This window comes from Oreochromis niloticus, linkage group LG3, assembly GCF_001858045.2.
Source record: "Oreochromis niloticus isolate F11D_XX linkage group LG3, O_niloticus_UMD_NMBU, whole genome shotgun sequence".
Taxonomy (NCBI): Eukaryota; Metazoa; Chordata; class Actinopteri; order Cichliformes; family Cichlidae; genus Oreochromis; species Oreochromis niloticus.
The window spans coordinates 61,478,009-61,503,206 of NC_031967.2; the positions used below are offsets into that span (position 1 = coordinate 61,478,009).

Below are 25,198 nucleotides of genomic sequence, written 5' to 3' on the forward strand. Positions count from 1 at the left end.
AACGAAATGGCTGTTAGAGCCGGATCTTTGACGTGAACGACGCGAGCCGGCTCCTTATCGCGAGCCGTGGTTTTTTTTCTTCTTTCTCTCACCCTCTCTCACTCTTTTTTTTCCACTTTTTTTCCGGGAGAGAGAGAGAAAGAGAGCCAGGGACAACAACGTCACATTAGAAAGGTATAGTAATCATCCACAACTATTTTCAGTTGCAGATGATAAAGGATTCAGAAAGTTTATTCATGCAGGCCCATATGACAGAGAATGTGCATCTACTTTTTGTTTTCATATTTTAATTTATATTTAATTGTGTTGTGGTTTGCAGTGTTTTGTGTTGTTTCATTTTAAATTTGTTTAAAAGGAAAAAGCTGAAAATTTAAATAGTTAAAAGTTGAACTGTGACTAGTTGGTTTTTGTATTATATGATTTATTTATTACATTTTATGTGGAGTGAATAAATAAAAGCATATTTACAGTGGCCCCATGAGACAAAGCACGTACAAACTCCAAAACACGTGAAAACTCAAAAACACATACAAAAGACAACAGAAGTGCTCCAGGATGCTCGGCGCAGTGTTGAGCTTTTGTTACCTAGTGGCTACACAAGCCAGGAAGTGCCAACGACCAGATTTGGTGTGTGGTAGTAACAGGTAAATTAACTTTTTTTTAAATTATTTGAATATATATGAGTGCTTGTGTATAAATACACAAACAATACACATATGTTTTCAATTCTGTAATTTGAGTGATCTAGGTAGCTCTGTTTTGGAAGTTCAGTTAACGCTAGGAATGTGTTTTGCAGTTTGTACGTGCTTTTTGGAGTTGTTTCTTACGTGTTTTGTCTCTAGGGGCCACCACATATATTTATATATAAACATATATAAATAAAACCACTTTTTTTTACATTAGTAATTCCTTTTGTGCATAATTTTATATTATTGTTAATAATAAATTAATTAAAGCAACAAAACAACGTGAAGAGCCGGTTCGGAGCCGAAAGAGCCGGCTCTTTTTAGTGAGCCGAGCTGAAAGAGCCAGTTCTCTAAAAAGAGCTGGAAATCCCATCACTATTACTCACCAGGTTGCCAGACGCAAACCTTCTCCATAGAATCTTCATTTGGACGATGAACCACTCAAAAGCTTTCACAGCCATGGCTTTGCTCACTCCATGCACCTCCCTGCCTCCCTGCCACAACTTCAGGAGTTTTGGATTCCTCCCCACTCGCCCGGATTACTCACCCCTCCACGCAACTCATCCGCCTGCTGCAAATAAGCAGCATAAAGGAACATTCTGAACCAATCTCTACCAGCATTCTCTTGGAATCACAATGGAGCCTGTCTTCTCTCCTTTCAGTGACTCTGACCCTCCTTGGTCCTGCCATCCAGTCTGTCTAACCCTGTGGCCTCAAAATCACAGAACTGCAGTTTCCACTGTTGTAGTTTCTCTGGTTGCTTTCACAGTTCAGGCTGCCTACGTGCTCCACAGTTTTTGCATTGCTCATAGCTTATGATAATACTCACACTACACATTTCACAGTTCACTGGTCCTCCTCACATACAAAGTCTTGAATAATCAGGCACCATCTTATCTTAATGACCTTATCGTACCATATTAGAGCACTTCACTCTCACACTGCAGGCTTAGTTATTGTTCCTCGAGTATTTGAAAGTAGAATGGGAGGTAGAGCCTTCAGTTTTAGTTTAGTTATTAGAGTACAGTAGTCTGGATCCTGTTCACTAACTTAGAAACTCAAGAGTCTAGATCAGTGTATCAGAGCACAGTGTCCTGTTTAATCTTTTGTTGTTTTATTTGCTTGTTTGTTGCAACAACTGGATGACAAGAAATTTCTCATTGTTATTGTTTTGAATATGGATGTGAAAAAAGCAGGTATTGAATAATAAGAAAACCAAACCAGTGGTATAGTATATGTACATATTAGAGTTTTAACAGTTTATTGTTTAGTTACTCAAATCAGCGACTCAGATATTCAACAGTACACATCAGGTCTTTGGCATTTGATATTCTTTTTAAAATTATTGTTTTCTTGTTAATATTAAGTGTTCAGTGTTGTTATTGGTGAAGGCCAAGAAAATACGGTTGAACTGACGAAATGTACTCAAGCGGTTAAATTTAGCAGTACTCAATGCAGCTGAAGCATTTGGTTTTGTTATTGTTTTTTTATTTTGTCTGACATGTTTTTTGAGTTTTTAATCAGCAGGTCTTTGACTTTTTGTGTAATTAAAAAAAATCCAAAAGTGAACAATAAAAATTGAGTTTTGCTAAACAGAAAAAGTTACTCTGTTTTATTAATTCCTTTCATTCCCAAAATGTTGTAATACATGAGTTATTAGTTGTTGTATATTAGTTGTATATGGTTGTAGTACACATAGTTGTTGTAGTTTGACTACAGAGAAAAAGAAATAGAATTTAAAATATCGCTCATTCACCAACAGGACTTTCTTTTATGTTCTATCATTTCCTCCATTTAGACTCAAATAAGTTTGATGTTTGAAGGCGCGCAGTGATGTGAAATACAAACTTCCTCCAAATAGTTTGAACCAAGAAATGTGATAAATCAAAAGTTATAAAAACTAAAAGGACAGAAATCTTTGTAAAAATGTAAGAAGTAAAAATAAAATACCTGAAAAATCTACTTAAATACAATAACAAATTATTTAGGTTTGGTTATTTCCTGCCTCTGGTTAGCCACCATATAATACGACTAGTTAAAGGGTATACATTCCAGTCTTTCCAGTGACTCGTCTAACAGCCCAGTTTCCACAATGAAACCTTTTCATATTTCTCAGGAGGAGTTTCCACTCTTCCTCCCCACTCCAGAGAATACCACTTTGTGAACCAGCTAATGAACTGGACTGAAGCTCAGAGTTACTGCAGAGAACACTTCAGAGACTCAGCAGCAGATTAGAATCAAGTATAATAACTTTTCTTTTTTTTTAAAATAATTTACCAAAGGAATACACACATGTTCCTGTGACAATACCCGGCACTGTTTGTGCACAGCACGCTGCTTATTTAAAACCCTCCATCATTCCCCCTTTTAAACATGCTGCAAATAAAAGACTGAGTAAAAACGTGGCATTTCCAGCTGATTTATGACAGAAACGATCAAACCTGCTCAAAACTTTGAGTTTGTATACCCTCAGCTGCAGACTCGCTGCTGTTTAAATGTTTGATAGCGAAGATTAGATATAAAACAAAGGTCAAACATAGTCTACGTACACATTTGATATGAGGTCAGCACGTATAGTGGCTGGGTCCTGTTTTAAGATCATGTATGTAAAATTGTTGTCTGACCTGCGTCGATCCAGCCGCTCAGAGTCCGTGGTTACCATGGTTACTGCATAAGCAGCTGTGACTTAAACAGCTGGCACAGCGGAAACTTGCCGGCGATATGAGTGTTTATGTTCTGTGTGACTGTACACCACTATACTGAAATAAATAGGTTCTTACACGTGCTATATCAGAAACTATGATATAAATGTGGAGGTCCTATTAACATGTTTAGTTTTAAAGGACACCTTCCTGCCTTTAGTCTCATTCATGAGCAGTATTAGTTTTCTTCTCGTTTTTCATGTCTCAGAAACACATAGACACAAGACCAGTCGGAAAGAGACGATCGTTCGGTGAAATAAGAATCTGCAAATGCAAGTGGAACACGGAGAGTGGAATATTTAGACAAACCGGTTAACGTATAAAAAACAAAACAAAAACAAAAAAAAACCTGTTAAGACGGAACACCGGGGCTGTGAGCTCGGTATACTCTGTCAGCTGACTGTTAGCGGAGATAGTGACATCTCCGAAAACATTGGAGTAATTTTGCAAACGTGTTCGATGTTGACAACCTGACCAGACGTGAAGATTATGCCACTACATTCGCGGCTAAAACACTATTAAAAGTGAACCTAGAACTCACATGAGCGAGCTGTTATCGGGACAGGTGCACGCATACACACACGCACATGAACCCACACGGTGGGTGAGGGGGTAAGGTTGAAAGAATCGTTTCTGGCTAGGTAGCAAAACACAATAGCTGGGGTTCCTCCTTCACCTCTAGTTATTCTCCATATAGTTTGACTATTTAAATGGTTGTAATTTTTATTTTTGTAAATTTGTCCTTTTCAGTGATTCACCCAAGAACCCAGTTTACACAATTAAAAACCTTTGTTTTATTTTTCTCAGGAGGACTTTCCACTCTTCCTCCCCACTCCAGAGAATACCACTTTGTGAACCAGCTAATGAACTGGACCGAAGCTCAGAGTTACTGCAGAGCAAACTTCACTGACTTGGTCACCATCTACAACATCGACATCAGCCAACTGCTTCTCTCAGTGTCACCAAGGATTAGTACTTGGGCTTGGATAGGTCTCTATAATGATCGTTACAGCTGGAAGTGGTCCATGGAGGGAAAACTTTTTTATGTTGGCAGTACACATGAATTTCTGATCTGGGCTAACGACCAACCAGACTGTCTAAATGCAAATGAATACTGTGTGGCTCTTCAGGGACAAACACAGATGAATGATAGACCCTGTGGAGATTCTTACCCTTTCCTGTGTTACAATGGTAGGAAAATAGATTTGTTGCCCTAGTTATCCTACAATTTTATGAGATTCATAAGGTGTGTTTGAAAATTCATCCTTTTTTTAATCTTTCACAGCCAAAAATACAAGTTACATCTTAGTGAAGGAGAGCCGCTCCTGGTCAGAGGCTCAGTCGTACTGCAGGACATACCACACAGACCTGACCAGTATAAGAAGCAAAGAGGAGAAATCCAACATCACGCTCACTTTGAATGGATCAGGGGTTCAGTATGTGTGGATTGGCCTCTACAGGGATCCCTGGGCCCCCTGGTCTGATAACACAACCTCCACATTCACTAACTGGGCATATTCTCAGCCTAATAACTACAATTCAGTTGAGTACTGTGGAATGTTTAATTTAATGACAGGGGAATGGGCTGATGTCTTCTGTGGCTTGAGGCTCTATTTTTTCTGTTTCACAGGTGAGGTCCAGAATGCAAACACTGTAAGATCCTGTCATCATGTAAAACACTAATGTTTGTGTTTTTATATGTGGTTCATGTTTAGCAGTGACAAAGCAAACAGTGGTGAAAATGAAGCTTCAGTCAGAGGCAGACATGCACAGCACAGAGATCCAGCAGCAGGTTTCACAGCAGGTCAGCAGTTCAGTCACCAACACAAACTTGACACAAGTTCAAACTATGCTTCATGTTTTTCATCATCTGCACATTTTGTCCAGCTGTCAGGCCTCATGCTGTCAGAAGGACTGACAGACTTCAGGATTCGCTGGAGGAAAGTCCAGAGTTACCGTGACGACCAGTCGAAGAAGCAGGATGTGGACGGTGACTGCAAAACTGAAGTCTGACTGGACTGAACCACTTCATGTGTGAAGTTAATGACATGCTGTGCTGAGCTGTCTCATCCTTTAAATCTTTCAATATTTCAGAGTGTAAAGTTCCACCAACAGCTCATTTGTTCAGCTGCAGTTGTAGTTTGGTAGAAATTCTTTAATCAGAGGTCCACTCACTAGTTTTCCTGATAGGCTCTAGTCTCTTGTTTTGTTTTGCAGCATCTCTTTCAACACTTTAGACACTGTCCTTCTGTGGACATCACTGCACAGGCTTTGTCTGTGTGCAGTTTGTTAGGATCCATAGTTTCATTGTGACAGCAACCTCTGCTGACTTACACATATGGTAAAGAAAACAATGCATCAGGTAGGCAGACAGACAAAAAGTAATACTTAACAAAACATGTAAATTGAAAAAGTTAAGAAATGTTTCTCAGTTTTGACATTTTTGTTTGTTACATTAGCTTAGCTGAAGTGAACTGGGGATCATGAAAATAAGGACCAAGGTCCTGATAATTTAATGTGTAGTCCTGGTACTTTGAGCTTATTTTTCTATTAATAAATGAATGAGTCCTTTGTGGGTTTTTACTCTGAGTGATAAATTAGGTGACATTGCTACAGATCCATGAAAGTAAAGCTAGTTTGTGAAACTGGAGGAGCCTGAGGACTCACAACATTTCTCTTGAATATTTTGTGTGAGTCTGTATGTCTGCAGATAAACCCACAGTTTATACTGCTGTGATGTTAACCACAGATTAACCAGAGCAAGCTTGAGAGCACAAGACAAAAACTAAACTTAAATAAGCACGAGCGAAAAAACTAATTCTTAAATCTAAAGGGGCGACTTGGGATTGGGCCAAATGCCACACATGTAGGAAAAGAAACTGTAACAGATATAAAAATGCATTGCTGTACGTCACTGGTAATCAATAAAATAAGATAAAGAGCTTGAACTGTTCTTTTTTTAAGCTTTGAATCTTGTCAGCTTATAGTTCACATGAAAGAAGATAAATGACAGGAGACTGCAGAAACACGTTATTAATGCACTTTGACATGTTGCATTGACGTAATGTCCTTACAGACTGACACAATAAAGCTGTCCCCATTTCAAACTGGTGACTTTGAGGAAGACGATCTCTGGATGTCTCTGAACAGCTGAGAAGAGCAGGCTAAACAACAACAGCTGGTTATAAATTAACATTATGCCAGCTTATATTAGGCCTAAGTGTCATAATAAATCACACTTTCCCTCTGATGAACAGTTTCATTGAAAGAAAAAAATAAAAGTCCTGCAATAAGAAAGAAAACATTTTTTCATAGGTAAAATTCCATGATATGTCAAAGCTCTGTCATGAACTCGATATCTTTGCACACAGTGGTAAATAAATTAACTGTAAATTTAAGATGGTGCATTTCTGTGTCTGTCTGGCTTTATTTTTCACAGGTTTAGTTTTTGGTCCAGTTCCAATGTGCACCATAAGATCATTAATCAATAAACCCTCACTGACTTAAATGACATCACCTAGATGCAGGGCTGGACTGGGACAAAAAATCATCCCGGGCATTTTGACTAGAGACCGGCCCACCAGGTATTATAGGAAAAGCCATAAAGCCTTTGAATGAAAACAAACGCTGTTGTGACAGTGATGTGCACCAAGGTCATTATCATTAACTAAAACTAACGAAATAACGAAAACTAGAAGTGAAAAAACATTTTCATTAACGGAAATAAAAATAAAAACGAAAAAAGGAAAACAAACTAAAACTGTAATGAGTGTTCACAAAACTAACTAAAATTAACTGAATTTATAGCAAAAATGTGTTTAGTTTTCGTTGATGTGTGCGTGTCATACAATAGTCAAGGGTAAAAAAGAAGTTTAGTTTCCAGGTTTTTTTCTTGCTGTGTCTCATTATGCCAGCAGGTGGCAAGTATGTTAGTCGAGTCGTCTATGTTGGTGCTCCGTCCACGCGCAGAATCATGTCAGGAAAAGTCTGGAGAAAGCGCCAGAGTCCAATTTGGGATTACTTTGAATATGACTGTGTTTTGGATAAAGCAAGTGTCTTGTAGTGGAACGAGACAAATTATGAGGGACATTTCTAAAGGGAAAAAAATCCCATAAACCTTAAAGTGCACTTGAAAAGCTCACACAAGAAGGCTAACCTAGCCTAGCTTACCTTGAGAAGGTAAGGGAGCACGCCCAACCCTCATCCCCAGAAACAGAAGCTAACCCCAGGCAAGGCAGCGTGATGCATCCCGAGACAACAGGACTGGGATATCTCAACCCGTTCTCACTCCCGACGTGTAAAATACTGACGATTTGTCACGTCCCTTAACTTCTCATGCTGACACTGAAGGTACCCTTCCACGTTTTTATGCGACGCTGTGGGTTGTCAATTCATTCCAATATGAACCCGCTCGCGGCGATCAGAGACGTTTCAAGCAGAGGCTCCAGCCATCTATTTACTCCAATAATAACCCCGTCACTGCGAAACATGACGCCGTGAAGCACAATCTAACTGGAGAACCGGGGACCCTCTCCGCGAATGGGTTTTTCTCCCTAATTTAATGCTTTCTTTTAATGACATCGTTAACATTTCTCAACAAAAACACATGAAAGTATCACTGATAATTCAACAATAAAATCGCTTCATGTTGTGGCCATCACACAGTGTTTTCCAAAGTGATTCACGATCTGAAAGTGCGCAGATTTAACGTACATAATCCTTTGTTAGGTTTATTATTTTCATTTCACACGTAAAACACATTTATAGATTCATTCACCACTCCTGTTAGTTTTGGATGCGCTCGGCTCCAACCAATCAGACCAATTTATGCAGACAGCGCACTAATCCCGTAACTGCACACTACCCATAATCCTCAACCGCCGTTGCTATGGAAATGAAGATAACAACAGCTTGGTGCTACCCGTTATTCCTTTATTTACTCTAAAATAATAACCAGCGATAATACGAAAATAAACTGGCCCAGTGTTTAATTATGTAATTACAAATTGCAAATTTATTTTTATTTATTTTATTTTTTACAAATTGCAATATTTATCTACAGCTCGTCTTTAGCGACACGTCAAAAGATCTTAAGCAAGGCGATTGGATGGTTTTTACTGCAATGCATCTTGGGAGTCGTAGTAAATGTATCTTTCAACTCACGGTCCTGCAGGAATTTTTCGACTCGACACGAGGCAGCTCCTAGCTAAGTAAGTTGTGATAAACTGTGGGTAATTTGCATGTTCACTGAAATTAATATTTCAGTGAAATTAATATTTCAGTGAACATGATATTAAACTGATATTAAATTTTAAATGTTTTCACAGAGCAGTCTGTGTACCAAGAGAACTACTTCTGCAAAAGTTTATTTAATTTTTTGGGGGGATGTATTCCCATGTGTAAGACACTTGCTTAGCCACCCAGCTAATGTTAGTACTGCTCTATTTTAGTAATGTATCTTTTCTGTAATCAATTCAGTTTTTTTTAACCCTATTCTAGTAATTAACTCAATATTAACGACTTTAATCTCGTAATTGATTTTTTTTTTCTAAATATGGTGTAATAATGCCTCGTAATATAAGTTATTTCTTTGGTCATAAATTATTTTTGTAATCATTTAACCAAAGCAGACCTGAAATAATCCCTACATGTTCCATTTTCATTTGCAGAAATGACAAAGTCAAAAACCAAACCATGCCCTTCCTGTCAGGCTCCAAACACCTGCAACAGGAAGACATGCAGTGGATGCCTGGGCAGCCTGAACGTAAAGGAGGGATTGAAAAAAAAAACAAGAACAATTTAAAAACAGTAACTGGGCTGCCTCTGTTAAAAAAAACAGAAATGCGAGCAGGGTGGTTAATTCAGCCCAGTTGTCAGTAAGTTTAAAAGTTCTGATCTAATAAGTGGTTGGTCTGCTAGACAATTCTTCATTAATCACAGTTGTCAATGTTTTCTTGTATATCACGAAGTAAGAAACTAACAAGACAGGTATATACACATAAAATATTAATTTATAAAAGAGCATAAATAAAAAAGTTATTCACATCAGAATAACATCATCACACTAAAGACATCAAACTACGAAAAACTTGTTAAAAACTATTTTTATTTAAGCTACTTCTGAATTTTAATTTAATCAGCTATTAACTGAGAGACAAAACATTTCAAGATGGATTTTATCATACATTTACAGGTTTGGTCACCATAAATACTTTTTAACTATCTACAACAATAAAACAACAAAGATGTGAAACTTAAACATCAATTTGCTTACATGAAAGACTGGCTGCATATGTTTTTCTTTGTTGTTCTTGCAGGTTTCAAAACTTCATGCCCTGGGCTACCAGCCTATTCTTTTTCTTGGACAGTTTGACCGTAAGAGCCGTATAGTAGGGGACGTGATCACTCAGATCGAACCAGCGGAAGGTGCTACACGTGACATCCTCATGAAGATGAGGAAACTTTATGAATACCTTCTGAGAAGTAAGATATGCTTTGTCCATTATCTGTAACCAGGTATCCTTATCAGGTAGCCTATCCTAGCTGTCTTTGGGTGATACTCATGGTACACCCTAGATAAGAAGGCAGATCACCACGGGGTACACAGAGACAAACAAGATGGTGAGGATGAGGATAGTTAACAGTCACCAGCTATTCTACTCTACTCTACTCTATTCTGTTCTATTCTATTCTATTATTCAGCCAAGGTTCAGACCAGTAACCTTCTTGCTGTAAGGTGACAGCTGCCCTACATGTCCTGTTGCTAACATGAAAATAGTGTTATATATGCCTTATTACCTCCCCATGTGGCGTTCACATCACCAAAGCTAGCCATACTGAACCTCTGGTGTTACCCACCTGAACAATTTTGTATGTGTGTGTGTGTGTGTATAGTATGGTCTTTCACACTCATGTATATACAAATGTAATTTTAAAAATCTTCACGAAAATCAGACCTGATAATTCTCTTCGAGACTTTCTAGTATAACAAATGTTATATAATGTTACCAATATGAACACCAAGATTCTTAAATAACTTATATACTTCTTAAGAGGTTACCTGATTACCTCCCTGAGGGCGTTAGCATCACCATTGTACAAAACTCTTAAGTCACAGTACTAGCTTTAAGTGTCAAATGTTATGCACTACAAATTCAGGTAAGTAGTGTCATCAGAGGAAAAAATTCATTAGCTATCTGGATTTATAGTCACACTCATTAATTTATTAATGTACAATGTAGAAAAGCACTACAGATGTCACACTACCCCCGAGGGCACTTGTACTGAATGATTTGGGTCAGTGAGTATGTGAGATGACTTATTTGATGCCAATATTTACAAGTTGTAACTTTAGTAAAAAATTAACTGAAAACATGCAAATCACTACTTATTATGTGTTTATGTGTACTGTACATTTTTTCAACCCATTTTAATGAATGTTTAATATTTAAAATTTTGCAGAATTACAAGCTTCACCTCCTGCTGAAAGTTCTACACCAGCAGCTGGACCATCCTCTGCTGACAATGTGGATGCTGGACCAGTCCCAGACCAAGAGGCTCTAAACGAGGAATTTATTCTTCATTTAGAGCCTGAACCAACATCTTCCCTCTGTCAGCCTCCTGCATCCTCCTCTTCAACTCTGCTTCCTCCTACATCCTCCTCTCCATCTCTGCTTCCTCCTGCGTGTTCCTCTCTGTCTCTGCTTCCTCCTGCATCCTCCTCTCCGTCTCTGCTTCCTCCTGCATCCCCCTCTTCATCTCTGCTTCCTCCTGCATCCTCCTCTCCGTCTCTGCTTCCTCCTGCATCCCCCTCTTCATCTCTGCTTCCTCCTGCATCCTCCTCTCCATCTCTGCTTCCTCCTGTATCCTCCTCTTCATCTCTGCTTCCTCCTGCTTCCTCCTCTCAATCTCTACTTCCTCCTGCATCCCCCTCTTCGTCTGTGCTTCCTCCTGCATCCTCCTCTTCATCTGTGCTTCCTCCTGCATCCTCCTCTCCAGCTCCACATCCTGCATCTCCCTCAATTTCTACGGTGTACACCTCGGATGTCCCAAACAAAAAAAGGACAAGGAAAGGTTAGACGTTATGGTATTGTAAATGTACGAAATACATGACAGGTTCGTTAACTTTGTTAAGATTTCTTTTTCTTAATTTTTGCATTATCTCCAGTTTTACAGACCTCATGTAAATATTTCATTTGTTATTTTTCAGAATGCCGAAAACACCGTACACAGAAGATTTTCAAATATGAAGAGATAGTAGACCGGAGAGTTGTAAATGTAAGTAATTTAGCCTGCTGTTGTGCAGATTTGTTTGCATCTTTGGACTTCCCGGATTTGAACTGTGCCTGACTGACTATCCATAAGCTTTTGTGTTTGATGAATCTACATTAATTCAGCCACTGAGTCTGTATTTTGCTCCAAATAGGACATTAAATAAGAACATACCACCTGATACGACCTGGTCGTGCTGCCTTCCTGGTGTTTACGTTCTTTAAAGTCCTCCTGACATCATGCTCAGAAGGAGTGATTGATGTGGAGGTGCTCCTTCCCATTCAGTAACATCTGCTTCAGTTAGTTTTGCTTGTGAGCCACAATGTAAGCAGTGTTGCTTTGCTGACATGCACTCGATCTTGGTAGTACAAGCATTGTAGTGGTTCTTATGTTTTTGTAAACTAATTGTATAATATATTGAGCCTTTCAATAGTACATAAATGTTTATAAGCTCCTTTTTGTATGCAACTTGCATGTCTTTCTTAATTAATTGTTTGTTTATATCATGTTTTTCAGGAAAAAGAAGAAGTTAAAGTCAAGTGGAAGCCCTGCTTAACATGGTATGTAGTAACAACGGGAACAGACATTCATATTGTTGATAAATAGTTATCACCTCAATTTGAATTCATGTATTTGGACTAAAGTAAATTGGGAGCTTTTAGCTATCGAGCTCCTCTTCTGTGAGGAGCTTGATAGCAGTCCACCTCCAAAGTCCATTATGAGTTTTGGAGGTGGACATTGTCAACACTTTTAAGAGTAGGCATAAGACTTTACTTCTTTATAGAGCTTATAGTTAGGGCTGGTTCAGGTCAGCCCTTAGTTATGCTGTCATAGGACCAGACTGCTGGGGGTTAGTGTCCCCCCCCCCTCTCTGTCTGTCTCTTTCAGGGTTATGCAGGCTCAGTATTGGTTGAAGATGCAGTCACGTCTCCTTTTACTAAAAACTCTCCCCCTCTCCCTCACCATCTGTAAACATACATGTCTCAGTAATGCAGTTCATGCATGTTACTAACTAAACTTCTTCCCTGGAGTTTCTGTGCTCTCTCATCCAGCAGGTTCCGATGGATCGTGGCTGCTGCTGTGGTCCTGCTTGACATCTACTACATATATTATTACTCTCTGACTTGATTTGATTAATTTAGATTACAATGAAGGTGTATAAAGTATGACATGAATATAGAAGATATTTCATCCTAAAAAATTGTCATATGTCACAACCTAAATCATCCTATTTTGTGTGTGGTTGTCGTTGTTGTTTGTTATGTTTTTCTCCTGACAGTGGCAAAGTGTGGGATGACACATGGGAACCTGCACAGTTTTACACACAGTAAACCAGGCACCACAGGTCGCAGAGATGGCACAGTTCACAGTTTGTAGTTCAGCATAAAAGTTCAAAATAAAATATTTACTATACATTTCAACCAGTGTCAGTCTCTGTTTCACTCTCTAAGTGGCTTTTGTACCTAACACATTCATGAATCTGATCGATCAATAATATCTTCCCTGCACTCAATATCTCATAGTTTTACATATCAGCCAACATTATTGTCTACATCCTCATAAATATAGAAGTGACTTGCTTATTATAACATATTACAAGTTAAAGTAAGTAAATAACACCTACTGTGTATGGGAGCATAAAGCAAAGTTAACTGCACCAGTAGCAGCTTCAGAACATATTGTATATAATATGTTTCTACCTTCTTGTAATATGTCATGTTTAGATGCAGTGACAATTGCACATTTGGAGTTGTGGTCATATGTGGTTTTTATATACAGGGTATTAGAAAACAATTGACATTTTTTGCTATTTTTCTTGTTTATTTGCACATTATTATTGTGTACATATTACATATGTAACATTATTGTTAATATTATTATTAGATATGAAAGATACAATTTGATTAAGTGTTTTCCTGTCATAATTTCAATAAAAATGCAATTACACACGTAAACAATAGGATCAAAATAAACTTTTAAAAAGTCTATTGATCAAATGCTGATTTTCAAAACATTCTAGAGGAAAATAGAGATAAAATAATCTGAATAGTAACAGTGATCTTGGATGATGATGGAGACTTCAATGGATTATTCTGTTTCAATCAATAGGTTCGTATCTATGACAATAATTTGATAAGTTTAACAGGTTGGTTTAGGCCTGGCAATACAGCAAATATTCACAAACTTTGGTTTTTGAAGAAAGTTTATCTTTTTGGGGATGAAGCTATCTGGCAAAATGATACAACCCTTTTAACATCATCCTTATGTCTATCATGTGGCTATGATACTGGATTTTGGTTTGATGCATATGCAGGTTACAGCTGGGGAATGGCAGTATGTTGTGGGTTGATTTGGCATGTTCAACCACTGTTACACCAAACTCTCTCACTTATAACATGATCAAGGCCTCTTACCCAGTGTCATGGATTTTCTATACTTTTGGGGACACAGGGCCAAAGTCTGAGGCAGTAACTCAGATCAAAGAAGGCAATGATTCTAAAATGGGAGTTTACTTATGGCATTGTATATATCCAGGAATATGTGCCTGAGGATAGTTGTCATGAAATCAACATTAAATCAAAGCATTACTTAATTACCACAGCTGACACGAGTTCTCCATAGCTGCCTGCTGTCTCAGGATCTGTCTCCAAAAAGGACCAGGGAGCGCTAACATGTTATGTTCTAAACTGATGAAGAAAATGCACATTAAAGATAATATAAACTTACTGAGTGAAGTAATATCAAGAGGATTCCTTTAGCTCCTATTGGGTTGGTTCCTTGATCAATGCAATACAGAATCATTAATCTGGTTTTATGTAATGTCCTTAAAACATGGCAAAATGAGGCTCACTAGTCTGTGTGGCCTCCACATGCCTGTATGACCTCACTACAACACCTGGGCATGCTCCTGATGAAGTGGCAGATGCTCTCCTGATGGATCTCCTCCCAGACTCCAGGACTAAAGCATCTGCCCACTCCTGGACACTTTGTGGTGCAGTTGGTGGATGGAGCGAGACATGATGTCCCAGATGTCCTCAATTGCATTCAGGTCTGGGGAACGGGTGGGCCAGTCCACAGCATCAATGCCTTCGTCTTGCAGGAACTGCTGACACACTCCAGCCACATGAGGTCTAGCATTGTCTTGCATTAGGAGGAACCTGGGCCCAACCGCACCAGCATATGGTCTCACAAGGGGTCTGAGCATCTCATCTCAGTACCTAATGGCTGTCAGGCTACCTCTGCCGAACACATGGAGGGCTGTGCAGCTCCCCAAAGAAATGCCACCCCACACCAAAACTGACCCACTGCCAAACCGACATGCTGGAGGATGTTGCAGGCAGCAGAAGGTTCTCCACGGCGTCTCCAGACTCTGTCCCAAGTGCTCAGTGTGAACCTGCTTTCATCTGTGAGGAGCACAGGGCGCCAGTGGCAAAGTTGCCAATCTTTGCGTTCTCTGGCAAATGCCAAACATTCGGCACGGTGTTGGGCTGTAAGCACAACCCCCACCTGTGGACGTCGGGCCCTCATACCACCCTCATGGAGTCCGTTTCTGACCGTTTGAGCATACGTGCACATTTGTGGCCTGCTGGAGGTCATTTTGCACGGCTCTGGCCTTTCTTTCCTACCCCTCAGTACCTTCCCTTACCATTTGTTTCCTACTCTTTTACTTCTTCTTTGATGACGGTTGTCTTTCTAGATAAGCAATTTCATTTGCTCTGGGGCGAGTCAGTGGCTCGGGTGCATTCGGGGACTGTCAGTTCACCACTGTGCTGGCATGCTTCTTAACAAACACACCACTACAGCAAACATATCAATTGTACTTGCTGATTTCTTCGACAAAACACTGAACAAAAAATTTACTTGTGAGTGTGCTGCCTGGTGCTTTTAAATTTTGTGATAATTTGAGCAGCCCAGAGAGCATCCCATAAATTAAATTATGTTATCGTATCTGAACATGTACACTAGTCATTAAATTAGATGGGAAAGAATGATTCAGGGTAAACAACTGCACCAAGGAAATTCCATTTTTCTTCTCAAAATGTAAAATGTCTGTTGAAAAATCACATTAAACAGAGATGTGATTAACTTTTTATTTTACCAAAAATAACATCAATGATGACACAATCAGTCTTCATCAGAAGTGCTCAAATCCCTCTCAGTGGCATCGTCTAGAATGTCTTCCTCCTCCTCCGAGTACATTTCCAGGAGTGGTTGGTGGCTGAGGATTCTCTTGTACACGTCCTTTACTTTGAGCATTTCAGCTTTCAGTTCACTTTGTTTTTTTAAAACCAGGCTATGGAGTCCCTTCTGTGCATCCTCCGACATGCCAACAAGGGAGGCTGTAAAAAGAACAAAATAAATATGAGTGAAGTACAAAAAACAAACAAAAAAACCTCACCTCATAAACACAAGGAATTAGGATCCTGTAATTAAACATTTTTTTTTAAAGGGAGAAGGCAGTGTTAGCTAGCAATCTAGATATAGGTAAACGATCCAGTAAGACTATCATCTGCTCTTATTTTCAATCGATTCATCAAATAATTAATAAATAAAAGATGTGCTTACAGTCTGAGGAGATTGTCCCCAACACCACAGATCGCATTCGCAACACTGTCCAGTGATGCTGCATCTCCCTGCAAAGGATCATCTCCTCCTCTCTCAGGCGCCTCACAGCCATCACCTTCTCAAAGACCTTTCTCTTTGTCTGGAGTTCAGCAGCAGCTACAGTTTAACAACATCAGATGGGAAAACATAGTAGCATATTATGATTCAAGAACAAAACATTCAACTACTGCTCAGATACTGGGAGTTTGTTTAAAAAGGATATTTATAAATCAAGAGCTTACGTTCACTTGTGCTCTGCCAGAGCCAAATATCGGTCTGGATGAGGGCATCACTGGATACGATTTGTTTTGTTGGTTCAGCAAGCTTGTTGTAGTCGTCAACAGCAGCCGCCAAGCGTTTCTTCTCATCTAAGATGACCTTGCGAATTCTGTGTCGCCTCTTGTTGCTATCTGTAAATAATCATAAAAAATTCACACCTTCACATAATGTATATAGTTAGATTTTAATCTACACATCAATTTGTTTGCTAGAACAAATCACATCCAGCTTAAACAAACCTGGATCTGATTTTATTCTGTTTACAAAGTAGCTGTACAAGCTGTACAAACTGAGCATCAAACGGTCCATTTCAAAGAAACTGTGACACCATTTTGTCTGTAAAGACTTTGTGTTCGCACTCTGATGATGACGACAAGCGTGCCTGCAACGCTCCAAGGCTGCCATCAGTTTGATCAGTTTCTAAGTGAGAGGAATATTAATCAGAATACAGGATGAGTAACAGTCACCAAACTACAGTGGACTCTGTAATCACTGACTTGATGACATTCATTATAAGACATCTGTAGCCTTCATGTGCTGCATTATCATTAGATAACAAGTATGTTGGTGTTCAGGTTTATAAAACCAACTAGTACGACATCATTTCAACCCAGGTTCAATCCAATTTGATGAAACGCAAAACCTCTGCCATAAATTCCACTTTTACAAGGCTTATTTTTCATTGTTTGTTGACACTGTCAGAAAGATATTAATTCTACCTTAAGTTCTTTAATGAGGCCATGATGGGTCCTATTGTTATACACGAGTGCGTTATATTGAGACTCACCTTCAGCCCATTTCTGCACATCGGCCACCCATTGCTGCAGCGTGTAGTCATCCACACCCAGCTCATTTTTGGTCGCATTCAGGCTCTCCACTTGTTCTCTAAGGATCCTTATGATCTAAGAATACATTAATAAATGTCATTCATATAGACATTAAAAGAGTACAGGTGTTTTCCCCCCATTACCACACACATTAAAATGGTTTTTGAAAAAACAAAAAAAACAAAACAAACAAACAAAAAAAAATCACCTTGAGATATCTCTGGCTCAAACTGCGGCCCAGTTGTTCCACTTTCCTTTTGTTCCAACCCAAAGCCAGGAGGGTCAGCATGTCTGTTCGCCCTGCATTTCAGTTAGTATACAAATAAGAATTAATGAGCAAGACACTGAGTGGAATCTCAGACACGAACACATACCTGCTTTAGACATGTACTTCGTTGTGATGGCCGCCCTAGACAGGAAACTGTTTACTTGTCCCACCTCTTTTCCAACTGTTGAACCGGCCCCATCCTGAAACGCACCTCCCCATTTGATCTATAGAAAGGAGGTCACAATACATGACTGCTGAATTCATTCAACTTTATAACAAAATGTCTCAAACTAATCCAAAACTACAAGCTGCAGTATACCTCGCATTTTCAAATGAGAGCCTTTGCATGCATGACGGAGAGAAAAGGACGCATTGACAAGAGTCCTCAGCTGAGCCACCTTGGTTAAATATGGGAAATATTTACAGGCCACATCGGAGCAAAGGAAGGTAATATGTTCTGGGACGCTAGCTGCCAACTTCCTCTGGAGAAAAAGGGGATAAGCAAAGATCTCCCCTCGAAACATGTTCAATGCAGCTAAGAGGACTCCGTGGCGACAAACAGCTATTTCCATGCCCTCTTCATCCAACTTCCCAGTGGACTTTTTGGACAACTCCTTTGCTGCAGTCCAAGATGAAGATCCGCACAACCCTTTCCCCGGGACCTATACACTCAAAGATTTTAACATAAAAGACATGACATGATTAAGCCCTATCAGTGACAAACTTTTTAAAACAAATGGATAACAATTAGCTGAATTAGCCTTAAGTCACGTTCACACAAGACCTCATATCTCCCCAGGACAGCACTGATAACATAACATAAAAATCATGTTGTTTGTTTTGTTTTTTTAAATACACATGGTGACAAAATTATGTACACATTAAGATAAAGTAAAGTAAATAGTATTACGACAACACCAAGACAAAAATAAAATAAATATCCACCCATCCATATATGTATATATATGCACACACACACACACACACACACACACACACACACACACACACACGTATGTGTATATGGTTATGGCATTAACGTCATTTTAACAAGATTAACGCTGACAGCACTAATATATATGTGTATCTTACATGATTTGTGTGTCTCTGGATGTATTTCACAAACTCAGCAACTTCCTCATCTTTTTCAATGAAGACACCTTCAAAGTTCGCCTGCTCTGAAGTGCTGAACAGACACAGTGACAGTTGTTTGAAAAGAAACATTAAAATACATTTTTCTACAAAGCCATATTTGATTTATGTACACAATGCATAACGTACCTTGCATTTGATTGAAAGCGATAAAGCTTACAGTTTCCATCAACTGAGACGGCAAGCATGTCTGGAGTGCAGGCAGGGCAGCTAAAGCATGGCTCCTTGCACATCCTGTCCACCTCAAACTTTACAGCACTCCACTCCACAAAGCTTTTACTGAAGGCATCAGCTGATATTCGGCCAGTCTTTTACATAGAGGACATACAACAGAATATTCACGGACAGTCATCATAAACATTGATTTGCACAATTTCCTTAAACTTGGCAAATTTAGAAACTCACCCTTCCAAAATGGGCTGTTCGTTCATCCAGCATTTTGACAAATGCCTTAAGTGACATCCCTGGTGCAGCCTTCTTAATGTCATAGAAAGACTGAAAGGCATCCATTGAAAACAGGGTGCAGAAATTTAAGGTGCCAGGCCAATATCCACTACCCAGGATGTCCTTAACTGAGGGGGACCACATTAGGTCACAGCTGGTGCAGCTCACCACTGGCAGTGCAAGGTTATAACGGCCTTTAGAAAGGATAAGGATAAATTCAGTCATGGCTCAAAGCATTCATTTTAAACATGTTGTGAAGATTTCATGTTGTTTTCAAATTGATCTGGTAAATCCAAATGACCTTTGACAGGTGCCCACATACATACATACTGCGGGCCGAGGGCAATTCAAACCAAGATAGCAATGCACAATTTGCAATAAAACCTCCAAACACATCTATTGTGTTTATACTGTGTGACAAAAGGGCAACTTACCATTTATGGTTACAAGAGCCACAATTGCGCCGGGTGAAACCTCAACGTTACCTGCTGGGCAGTCACACACATGGTCTGGCCTTTGGACAGGCAACAGCCGAACTAACATTAAAACACACAATATATATATAAAAAGAATTGGAAATTAACTGATACACAATAAATATACAATAACAGCACCCACTCATAGTACATAGCAAGAAACGCATAAGACTTAAAAACCGTACCTATTGGCTTGTGAAACTCTGATGAAGGCTGCAAAAACCCTCCTGTTACTGCCTCTCTGTTGTGCAGGACAAAGCGTGTGTGAACTGCAATATCACAGTCAGCACAAAGGAATGGAAGAGGAAGGCAGTCCAGACACCTCACAACTACTTGTTTGCCACACTGACACACACGGTGTGACTGTGGATCCAGAGCAGCTAACATATTGTCTATAAGACAAGGCCTGGTCTCTTTCCACTTTTGCGAGGACACCATATTTCTGATCGCCCAGTGAGTAGCAGCTGACTCAGACGACGTCTCACAAGTCATGGCTGCGTCCTCTTCTCCATCCTCCAACAACTGAAGGAGCTCCTGACGAAGCACCTCAGTTCCATAAACTAACAGAAAAAAAATAAAGAAAGGAAGAAACTCTTCCACATAGTGAAAAACACTCTAGGCAGTATGTTTCTTAGGACTGCACAAAAGCCCTGCCTAACTCAACTATAACAACAAATATAAAAGTAAACAGAAATCACAATATATACAAGAAGGTAAAGTACCTTTTGTTGGGTTGACACTGGTAACATAACTAGTTTCTTCACGTGGACATTGATGCTGATCTCTGGACACTGGGGGGGAAAAAAGAGATTGAAGAATATTTACTTACTGAAATTCTTTGGTGAAAACAAGTTGTGAGATAAAACCAATGGTTGTGTGAACACTGACCACGTGGCATGCAAGTAGTACTTCGACTGGTTGATGGTCTTTGAGGAATAAAATCTCCCTGTCTGTCACGTTTTTTCCAGCGCACTGGTCTTGGCTGAGGTTCACTCTGTGCATCATTCTACGCAATTAACAAGGAACAAAGGGAACATCTAAAATACAGTCTATGATTAAAGCAAAGATTATCAAACATCTTAAGTTAACCAACTTAATTTGACAAACTTATATATACACATATATAAAAATTTATTTTAAAAAACTTCAAATAATATAACGTTTACTCCGTACAAAATATTAGACAAGCGTGTTCCCTCTTTAACAACTGTTTCCACTAAAAAATGTTACCTGCATATCTTGAAGGAGTTCGTCAGCAGCCTGAAGTTCTTCCTCCAGCTCGGGATCCTCTGAATCACTCATTTTCAAGCTAAAGAGGAAAGAGATTTTTGCAGAACTCAGTGACATAAACACATACCTAACGCAATTCAAATGATTTTCAGTCTTGGCGCTCCGGTTAACGTTAGCAATTAACGTTAGCATCATCCGTTTATAACGAGCTAGCAGAACTCTTAGCGCAAAAACTGCTTTACGCACCATGTGAGGGTATTTTGCAACACACAAGTCCTTTAACGTTTGTAATAGATTTAATCCATCATGGTTGGATTAAATGGCTAATGCTGCAGTAGCCACGTGTAGTCGTTACCTAGCAAGCATGCTGACGGTAGCTGTAGCCATTTTTAAATGCATTAAACCGTTTCCGAGATCAGTCACCTCTGTTTGTTTGAAGCTTTTATGAAAAAAAACTTTGAATCACACATCAAGGTATTACTTTAAATATATGTTGTTGTTTTTTTACATACCTGCATTCGAATCAATTAGTTCCGCCTCATTTTCTTATTCTTATAAACAGGTCTCTCCGTTCTCCCATCATCCTTTGCTTACACAGGTTGCGTCTGATTGGTTGGAGCCGAGCGCATCCAAAACTAACAGGAGTGGTGAATGAATCTATAAATGTGTTTTACGTGTGAAATGAAAATAATAAACCTAACAAAGGATTATGTACGTTAAATCTGTGCACTTTCAGATCGTGAATCACTTTGGAAAACACTGTGTGATGGCCACAACATGAAGCGATTTTATTGTTGAATTATCAGTGTTACTTTCATGTGTTTTTGTTGAGAAATGTTAACGATGTCATTAAAAGAAAGCATTAAATTAGGGAGAAAAACCCGTTCGCGGAGAGGGTCCCCGGTTCTCCAGTTAGATTGTGCTTCACGGCGTCATGTTTCGCAGTGACGGGGTTATTATTGGAGTAAATGGATGGCTGGAGCCTCTGCTTGAAGCGTCTCTGATCGCCGCGAGCGGGTTCATATTGGAATGAATTGACAACCCACAGCGTCGCATAAAAACCTGGAAGGGTACCTTTAGCGTCAGCATGAGAAGTTAAGGGACGTGACAAATCGTCAGTATTTTACGCGTCGGGAGTGAGAACGGGTTGGATATCTACATAACTGTGTGAGTCAATTGCCTTCAAAAGGTTTATCAATTCACTTGAACCAAAACTACGAACACCCGGTGCTGCAAGAGTTAATTGACTATGTGCACGAGAAAATGCTAACTTCCTGGTTTGAGGCCGGATGTGGGGTTGCACATTTCCGGTAGCTTTACTTTGCGGTAAATCGCTACTGCGAAGATATATTCCAAAATCATGTCCAAAACTTGAAAATGGAAAGATTGTGTTAAGTTCCAAAGAGCAGAAGGTGGGAACACTCACCACTGTTGTGTCACAAAAAAATCTAATGATAGATTTTGACGTTTAACCACTTAAGCCCCACGTCTCCGGTACCGGGGGCAAAAAGGAGGAGATCACGTTTAATCGGTTATAACGCGGGTTGAGAAATATAAGTCCAGACATGTGTGGTGTCCACAGAAACCTCATAATCTCAGCTAAAATGTCATATAAACCATTTCTACAACCACCAAACACACCGAAAATAAGCCGCGATTAAACGAGCAGTTACGTAAATGTGCAGAAGTCCGCTAAGCAAACAAAACCGAACCAGAAATTATTCAGACTTCATGTAAGTAACCAGTTAAAGATAGGCTGGTTAGCTCCCAGAGCTATCACTGACTCCACACACCAAGTTTCACCACGATCAGACCAAAATTCACTGAATTAGCCGCAAAAGAAGACCACAAAAACACACAGCGGCGCAAATGCGCGAAAACAGAAATTGGCTTACCATCAGATTATTTTCGCAGGTAGCCGGTAACCACGTGATTGACGTTTAAAGAGTTTAGATCGATCGGTTGTTTGCATCACTCAACACAAGCAGAACTGCATCACTGCAGCATAAGACACATCGTCCACATTCAGAAGCACATCTCTGTATAGTGACTGGTCTTATTCTTTAAACAGGCAAATGTTCAGCATTCAAACTACAGATGAACAACAGTCACAGATGTTTCCCGTTATGTCCACACCTACACAGCATGTTAACAAACCGTGAAAAAAGCCACACAAAAAATGAACGATTGCTGGTGAGGGTTTCTATACATTAGCATGAATGAAGGGTATGTTGTGACTTACCTTCTAAATTAAAAAGTGCAATACTGGATGTCCACGATGTCCACGCATCAAAAAAATAAAATTGGCTACTTGATTTCACCCATCGCTGGTTATTTTTAGAACATAACACGCGCAATAAACGAGGGACAGCTGAGAAATATAACATTTGAATCCCTTTTCTCCTTTGCTCTGAGGCGTGGGGGCAAAATATCGACAAGTCCATGAACATCATTTACAGATATATTGGGTAAATGACCAAGACCTGTGGCGTGTCCAGCGGGGTGGCCTGGGGGGGCACAGGCCACCACCCCAACCAGACTGGCCACCCCAGGTGCCACCCCGAAGCCAAAACAATAAAATCCAATGAAAAATCAAATGTACGATTATGTTTTCACAGTGAAGCTCAGATATCCGAGTGTAAGTGAATGCAGCATCGGCTTCTGCGCTATGAGCATCGTGTTAGCAAAGGTAGGAGAGCCAAGCAAGAAAGAGGCACCGCAGAAAAAAGTTTTTCGGCGAAAGATTAACAGTTTAGCTGGACTGGCCATCGAGCATGGCGGAGCTTCCACAGCGGCTAGCAGGTAGATGCGTGAAGGGGAGGCAGGAGGAGAGACCCGAGGCGGCCGCCGGTCCCAGTGTCAGATGAACTGAACTTCAGGTAAGAAGTTATGACCTGCAGTCTATCTGGGTCAGATATAAACCAAGTTTAGGTGGAGTTTATTTTTGTTATGCTGACTTTTTACAGTCAGTTACAATAACTCATACTGCGTGCTAGCTAGCATGACGGAGTTTCTATACAGCTGGGTGGGTGCTGTGATGTTACTGATAGTGAACTTTATTTTATTCATAAGTTTAGTTAGTAGAGTTTCCAACCGCTCCTTAAAAAATGGAATGGTCCCTCATTCAGAGAAAATATTACAGGTTTTGTATTGAGCTGAGAAGAGACGCAGTTTGTCCCGGACTTCAGCTAGAATGGAAAAAAGACACAAAGCTGGAGTTATTCTGCGTCTTTGCTGCACAGCTGCCTCTTCTTCTCTCATTCTCTCCCCCTCCCTCTCCTGTTGCTACTTCAATCATGAAACTGATCAATGATCAGCTGATCGGCTTTTCTCTCGTTTGTTTATCACCCACTTTGCACCAGAAAGAGGAAACTAGCGGATGTCGCGCTAAACAACAGCAGCACGTTTAAGCTTGATCAGCTGTTGTTAGAATTTATTTAATATTAATTTCTAGTATCAGCTGATGTTTGCTGGAGCCACAGCTGTAAAGCTGCTGGTCATGATGTCGGTTTGTATATCTGGTGAGAGGGAAACATGAAGATGAAACCAGGAGATGTCCTTACTGAATCATCAGAGCTGAACAGGTGATGGAGAAACAGGTTTACCTTGTAGGTGACATGAATGAGTTGAAGTTATGAACTGTTTCTGAGAGACAAATAACACCAGGATCCTTTTCTAAGTAGCTGACAGCTGATAACTGTGCAGGGGCGGATCTAGCAAAGTTATGCCAGGGGGCCAAGTAGGGCATTAACAGGGAAAGGGGGGCACAAAGAAATACTTTTCTTTCTTATTCTCATTTAAAATATTTAGCTTTTATTAAATAAATATCTGAATCTTGCGAACAAAGTTTTTATCTGATGTAAAATTGATAGAAATCATACATATACCAACAAGACAGTGTACATCACTGTCACAACAGCGTTTGTTTTCATTCAAAGGCTTTATGGCTTTAATACCTGGTGGGCCAGTCTCTGGTCAAAATGCCCGATTTTTCGTTCCAGTCCAGCCTGCAGGTTAATACTGGCAGTGTCACCATGCCAGCTGACTGTATTTTATCATCAGCCAGTGTTGTTCTTTATACATCAATATTACCAAAGTTTATCATAAGGCAGCATAGAAAGTATTTACTTGCTTTCAGGTTTTATTCAAATGTTAGTCTTTTCATTTGTTTCCCCACTTTTTTCCTGTTTCAAAATCAAACACCAGTTTGTGAGAAGATTATCTTCTTTTTTTAATAGGCAGATAAAGTTTTGCATTG

General features: G+C 39.6%; 3 protein-coding genes and 2 long non-coding RNA genes across 13 annotated transcripts in view; 3 read left to right on the top strand and 2 right to left on the bottom strand.

The window, feature by feature from the left end:
* LOC100703578 (nuclear factor 7, ovary) overlaps positions 1-25,198 on the top strand; it is a 972,198-nt gene that overhangs the window by 694,433 nt on the left and 252,567 nt on the right. The gene's annotated exons all lie outside the window — the stretch shown is intronic.
* The window catches only part of LOC100708849 (scavenger receptor cysteine-rich type 1 protein M130), a 284,144-nt gene that overhangs the window by 101,140 nt on the left and 157,806 nt on the right, over positions 1-25,198 (bottom strand). The gene's annotated exons all lie outside the window — the stretch shown is intronic.
* Positions 8,534-11,013, top strand: LOC112846357 (uncharacterized). The gene is made up of 4 exons (XR_003219295.1): positions 8,534-8,598; positions 9,058-9,264; positions 9,706-9,871; positions 10,850-11,013. It is a non-coding gene; the product is annotated as an uncharacterized LOC112846357 (long non-coding RNA).
* Positions 11,277-12,926, top strand: LOC112846338 (uncharacterized). 2 transcript variants are annotated; one of them, XR_003219267.1, is made up of 3 exons: positions 11,277-11,485; positions 11,598-11,665; positions 12,176-12,926. It is a non-coding gene; the product is annotated as an uncharacterized LOC112846338 (long non-coding RNA). The 2 variants fall into 2 exon arrangements; XR_003219266.1 differs by having other exon boundaries at positions 11,277-11,461.
* Positions 15,737-21,280, bottom strand: LOC109194518 (uncharacterized). Of its 3 annotated transcripts, XM_025905766.1 has the most exons (9): positions 20,941-21,280; positions 20,599-20,716; positions 20,433-20,501; positions 19,896-20,270; positions 19,669-19,770; positions 19,196-19,428; positions 18,920-19,098; positions 18,731-18,824; positions 18,112-18,307 (listed from the first exon to the last, which is right to left on the bottom strand). In XM_025905766.1, the coding sequence occupies exons 1-9, from the start codon at positions 21,187-21,189 to the stop codon at positions 18,218-18,220; spliced, it is 1,509 nt and encodes a 502-aa protein (XP_025761551.1). In that variant the 5' UTR covers positions 21,190-21,280; the 3' UTR covers positions 18,112-18,217. The 3 variants fall into 3 exon arrangements, with proteins under 3 accessions (XP_019205979.1, XP_025761552.1, XP_025761551.1); XM_019350434.2 differs by lacking the exons at positions 18,112-18,307; positions 18,731-18,824; positions 18,920-19,098; ... (4 more) ...; positions 20,599-20,716; positions 20,941-21,280 and adding exons at positions 15,737-15,999; positions 16,226-16,381; positions 16,507-16,674; ... (2 more) ...; positions 17,745-17,862; positions 17,958-18,056; XM_025905767.1 differs by lacking the exons at positions 18,112-18,307; positions 18,731-18,824; positions 18,920-19,098; ... (2 more) ...; positions 19,896-20,270; positions 20,599-20,716 and adding exons at positions 15,737-15,999; positions 16,226-16,381; positions 16,507-16,674; positions 17,331-17,445 and having other exon boundaries at positions 20,941-21,255.